The sequence below is a fragment of the Mirounga leonina genome, unplaced genomic scaffold (assembly GCF_011800145.1).
Source record: "Mirounga leonina isolate KUSES-001 unplaced genomic scaffold, KU_Mleo_1.0 Mir_150, whole genome shotgun sequence".
Classification (NCBI taxonomy): Eukaryota; Metazoa; Chordata; class Mammalia; order Carnivora; family Phocidae; genus Mirounga; species Mirounga leonina.
In genome coordinates, this window is record NW_023270374.1 from 23,222,461 (window position 1) to 23,228,460 (window position 6,000).

At 48.2% G+C, this 6,000-nt stretch overlaps 1 protein-coding gene across 2 annotated transcripts in view; it reads right to left on the reverse strand.

Moving 5' to 3' along the window:
- Positions 1-5,771, reverse strand: part of TM9SF4 (transmembrane 9 superfamily member 4) — a 52,174-nt gene extending 46,403 nt beyond the window's left edge. The window contains exon 1 of one of the 2 annotated variants that reach the window (XM_035006045.1): positions 5,558-5,771. In XM_035006045.1, coding sequence (XP_034861936.1) covers positions 5,558-5,572 — 15 coding nt within the window. In that variant the 5' untranslated portion in view covers positions 5,573-5,771. The remainder of the gene's footprint in view (positions 1-5,557) is intronic. The other variant, XM_035006044.1, reaches the window with a different exon arrangement.
- Positions 5,772-6,000: the final 229 nt, after the last annotated feature.

Below are 6,000 nucleotides of genomic sequence, written 5' to 3' on the forward strand. Positions count from 1 at the left end.
GAACCGCTAGCAGCACTTAGCATATCCTCTGAATACAAAACCTGGGGACTTCAGATAGTGGAAGGCCTGTTAGTTTAATGCTCAGGCATAGGTGAGAAATCAAGTTAGGAAGGCAGAGAAGGAAGTAATGAAGAGGACTGAGATGGAAGTCCTGGGTGTCCCCAACAGTGCCCCATGTGGGAAACACCAGTGTCAGCAAATGGTTCAGGGATCAAAGCAGGTTGGGGGGTGGTAGGTGGCTATCATTCTTCTGTGGCCAGATGGCCCTGCTCATCCTGGCTCCTTCCCACCTTCCTGCCAGTGCCCAGAGATCAAAACTCGACCTTCTCCAACATTCTGCGACCCGTTTCTTTAATGCCAAGATCAAAGGGGAACTTTTGTCCAAGTTGTAAAAGAGAAACCAAGAGGCAACATAATGTTGTCTCAGCCTCCTCTGTACTTCCTGAGAGGATGAAGGCACTCCTTTAAAGGGACTGCTCGGAGAAACACATCTGACCCAGGGCCTGGTGTTGGCCCCTTGGCTCCAAGGGACACAGCGGCTCCTGCAGAATTCATGCCAGGTAGGGCAACTGGAAAGATCAAAGAGACAGCACAACCAACAGACAGAAGCTTGGAAAGACTACAGAAACTATGACCGTGGAAAACAAACAAACTCAAATTCGAGTATTCTAAACTACAGAATTTTCAACCTGAAATTTTGCAACCATCAAGTCCAAACCTTCATTTCCTATGTCATCCGTGGCTACAGACCAAAAAACCAAAGTGATCTGCCCCAGGCCACAGGGTAGGTCAGTGTCAGTGCTGGGGCTAAGCCCGAGCCTGCTGACTCCAGCTCTAGGCCTCCATCCTCCATGGGCTGATCGCAATCCCCACTTGAGGCCCAGACAAGACTGCAACTTCGCACAAATGGGACCAGTGGCAGATGCAGGCCTCTACCGTCCAGACTTCGCCACGAGACAGTGCCTGTGCTTTTGACTGGGGCTGCGGGGCTGCCCAGCACAGCCTCCATCTGCTCAAGTGAACGTTGTGGCCATTCAGCCCATTCCCCTGCCTCCGGACTGGATCAGAGCACTGTCAACTGACCTAGCAATTCTAAACCTAGCTACGTGCCCAAGAAAACGGAAAATATGTGTTCTCATAGAAACACGTATGTGCACATAAATGTTCACAGTAACATTCACAACCGCCAGAAAGTAGAAAAAAAAATCCCAAAGTCCATCAACGGATGAAGGGCTAAACAAAATGTGGTGTATCTGCACAATGGAATATTATTCGGCCATAAAAAGGAATGAAGTACTGACACTTGCTACAACATGAACTTTGAAAACATTATGCTGTCTTGAAAAAAAAAAAGAGCCAGATACAAAACACCACGTACTCTATGATTCCAGTCATATGAAATGTCCAGAATAGGCAAATCGTATATAGACAGAAAGATTAGTGGTTGCCAGGGACTGAGGAGAGTGGGGAGTGGGAAGCCACAGCTAATGGGTTTCTTTTTGGGGGATGAAATGTTCTAGAAGTAAATGGTGGTGAAGGTTGCACAACTTTGTGAATATATGAAAAACCACCATAGTGTCTACTTCAAAAGGGCAAATTTTAGAGTATATGAATTATATCCAATAAAGAAAGGAAAAAGATAAAACACAGATAGTATGGACAATGACAGATGTGAGAGAAGCAGTTATATTCTCCAAATGGAGGTTTCCAGACTCCTGCGATGCCTACAAATGTACTCAGAGGACACTTTCCAAGTTCCACCAAAATAATATTCCCCAGAGCACATGCCATATGCTCAGTATTTCCATAAAGAATGAGATATGAGCCTGCCTCTCACCTAAGACCCAGGTGGATCAACTCAGTATCCTGTAACTTTATAAAGTCATCTAAATCCAGGGTAGGAGGAAAGCAGGAAAAGTAGAGAGAACTTCTGCTGACACCAGCTAAATCTCCTGCTATTGTGGGGGAAATGTTGCCCTGCAGGTTTAGGAAACAACCATTGCGCTAACACATCTGAGAGGTGGCAGCCAAAGCCCTGGGGAAGAAGAGCCGTTCACTAAGAAAAGCAAGGGAGGGAAAAGCCCATAAAATATCTCTAGAAACCCATAACCCTAACTTTCTTTTTCAAAGATTTTATTTATTTATTTATTTGAGATAGAGAGAGCAAGAGAGCGAGCGAGTGAGCAGGAGCCGGGGGGAGCTACAGGCAGAAGGACCAGGGTTCAATCCCAGGATCCTGGGATCATGACGGGATCATGACCTGAACTGAAGGCAGACGCTTAACCGACTGAGCCACCCAGGCGCCCCCTAACTTTCAAAATCTAAAAGACAAACCAAAAACCTAGCCTGTTCCCACGGTCACTGAATCCACTAGTTTAATTCCTCTTTGGTTGTATGAATTGCCACAGAAACTCATATACCCCAAAGCAGATCCACACCCCCCAATCCCACCGGTTGTGAAAGTTAATGTATACAAGGGTGTGGGGACTGTTCTGACTTCCTGTAATAAAGTGCTTGACACAGCCCAAACTCAAGTCTATCTGTGACCCCACTTTGCCTGTTACACAAATCCCTCTGTAATAAATTCACTTCCATGCATTCTCACTATTGCATCAAACATAAAGTTTCTCATGTGCACCCTTTAAACTGGCCTCTGTGGGTCACTGTATACATTACATCCTCAGTTTCTTAACATCAGTTACTGTATCCACCATGAAAGCACACAGGACAAGACTCCCAAGTGACATGATATACACTGAATCACTGTGCTTTCCACTCAGCTTACAATAAAATCCCAACTCCTCTTCAAGGTTTTTTGCAGGCTGAAAGCACGCTGGCTCCCCTAGTGTAATGTTCTGAAGGGTAGGAAGGGGAAGCACCCTAACAGAACAGTCTATTTCAACACACAGCCCATAGACTGCAAACTGGAGACTACAATCCACTGCAATTATAGGCTGGCTTTTAGAAACACAGCTGCTCCTGCCTCTCTCCAGTTTCATCTTGTATCAATCCTTCCCACCCTCACCCCTCACCATACTTCAGTCCCTCCAGCCTTATGTGTTCCTCCAATATACCAAGCTCTTTCCCACGTTGGTCCTTTACACTTGCAATTTCCTTTGCCAGGAACACTCTTTGCCTTGCTGGTTCCTTCTTGTCAGTGGGGTCTCAACTCATGTCATCTCTGAAAAGACTTCTCTGACCATTTAATCCAAAGTAGTTGTGTCACCCCATCACTCCCAATCACTATCACTTCGCCCCTTGCTGTCTTCACAGCATTTACCACTATCTGACGTTATCTTGTTCATCTACTTGTTCACTTGTTCACTGCCTGTCTCCTCAGACTAGAAAAGCTCCAAAACGGGGGCGCCTGGGTGGCTCAGTCATTAAGCGTCTGCCTTCAGCTCAGGTCATGATCCCAGGGTCCTGGGATCGAGCCCCGCATCGGGCTCCCTGCTCGGCGGGAAGCCTGCTTCTCCCTCTCCCACCTCCCCTGCTTATGTTCCCTCTCTCGCTGTGTCTCTGTCAAATAAATAAATAAAATCTTTAAAAAAAAAAAAAAAAAAGCTCCACAACGGTGGGCATCTTAACCCTCTACTTCACAACTACATTCCTAGGTCTTGGCACAGAGCAGACACTTGTATATTTGTTGATTAAATCAATGTGTGCCAGAAATACGTACTGCTAACTTATTACCTCTTAAAAACCTCTGAACAGGGTGCAATGCTATAAATGCCACTTTATTAAGTTTTTCCCTATGGCAAGGGAGGGTGTGACTTTTCCTGTTACATTCTTATACCATGCTTGGTTTTTTTTTTTTTTTTTGAGGTTCTAGCAGGGGAGCGCAGCTACTCGTATACCCTTGACTGAAGAACGGTCCTCCTCAATCGGGGAAGGTCGTCCTCTTCGACCAAGCGCGCAGCTTCGGGAGGGACGCACATGGAGCGGTGAGGGAGGAAGGGGACACCTGCCTAGCCAGCCAGATCAGCCGAATCAACCCTGGCGATCAATGGGGTGACAGATGTCGCAGCCAGATCACCCTCACATCCTACCATGCTTGTTCTGAATGTGGTCCAGAAAAAAATTTGGTTTCAACATCTCACTCACTCATGGTTTAAATCGAAGTCTGAAACCACAGAAATCAGGCAAGGCTGGGAAATCTTGTACCTGACCTCAGGTTCTAAATAAGGAAACCCTCGTTAAACAACAAGGATGTTATCTGTTGGTTAACAGAAGGAGGGAAGCTCATTGTCGGCCAATAATCTACCCTTGTTTGGAGAAAGCCAACACCAAAGAATTTAAACAAGAATCTGCCTTTGCTAAAGTCAAACATCACCTCCTTTTTTTCCTGTGTTTTCCTTTGCATTCACTCCTAGGATGAAATTATCTGCAGAGGAAGCAACATACAGAAGACCTAGAAAATCACTCTGGACAAAGTGACTTCAATTCTGGTTTTGGTCTCTTGACAAGGAGAATGCGAGCTGAGCTTCTGGAAGAAAGGCCACTCCTTCATAGGTCTACTTCCAGGGTTCTGTACAGGAGCCAGTAAGTTCTGACCCACTTTCCAGGCACCGCTCTTTCACCTGCACCCTTATCCACATACAGCCTTCATCTTAACGAGCTCCGTTCTAACCAACCTTTTCCCTAAAGGGTTGTGTGGTCCTGCAGGGGCACCCAAGGGGGAGGCAGCCAGACAAGGCTAGTAGAGTGTTTTTCAAAACATAGTTCACAGATCACCTGCATCATAATCACTGGAGTGCTTATAAAAGTGCAGATTCCTGGGCATCACCTAGACCTACTGAATTAGAACTTTGGGAGTGGGGCTCAGGAAACTGCATTTTTACCATGCCTCCCCCAACACACCCGAGTCTTATGCACAGTGAAGTTTGAGAACCAATGGGATAAAAGCTCCCCAGGAGAGAAGCAGACAGTTGATTTAGAGAAGACCGCATAAGTGCTTAGGTAAGGTCTGGAAATAGAAAATGGAGGAGAGGGGTGTAAGGGCATGCTCCAGGGTAGCGGCAGTCAAGACCTGTGCGCGGTGGGAACAGTTATTGAAGGTGGACATGAGGACAGGGCTCTGGAAAGGATCTGAGACGGGGCTTGAGCTGGGTGGCTGGTCAGTGGTGAGGTCGCATCCGCGGACTGGTCAGGACAGAGGGGAGGCGGAAGGCGGAGAGCAAAGTCTGGACGTAAGGAGGAGGAGCGAGGGTGGGAATAGGGGGATCTCGGGAGAGATCCGGGCTGGGACGTGAAAATTAGAAAAAGGGGGTCACAGGAGGCGGAGACCAAAGCAGTAATAGGAACCGGCGGAGACGGTAACCGAGACCTTTTCTCCGACCGAGTGCCTCCCCCAAAACTCCGGGCCTTGACAAGCCTGAGTGCGGGGCCAGGGTCGGGGAGGGGGAGTTTGGGAGAGACAAGCCCAGTCAGGGACATCCCTCAAGCCTGAGCTACGGGTCCCGGAGGTGGCTCGGGCCAGGCATGGGGCGCTGCAGGGTCCTGGGATCCCCCGGAGGGCCCCGCTCCAGCTCTGGCTCCCGGAGTCTCCTTCACTCACCATCGCAGCCGCCATCTTGGATCCACGTGTCGCCGTAATGACGTCAGCGGAAGTGGTGTTTCCCTTGTTACGGAGTTTAACTCCGCTGGGTGCTGCCTGGCTTCAAACTCTCCTGTAGTCGTGGTCAGCGGAGGGGTAAGAAAACTTTGCTCCTGATCCGCAGCCTGGTCTGGGCAGTGAGGCTGCTGATTAGGTGACGAGCGGATGCTGTAACTATGGGAGCCATATTAACTCCTGGCAGAAACTGCTCCTCCTCCTACTCCTGCCCCCCATTGTATTGTGGGTAAGCGGGTGCGTATACGCGTCTGTTCTCTGGACGCCATCTTTACTATTGGCAGAAAGACCGGTTGCCAGGGTTACCTGAGGTCTTGATTTGATGAGTGGGATTGGTACCAGGGCTCTAATAGCAGCCCAACTCCGGGAATAATTTGTAATTAAATGTA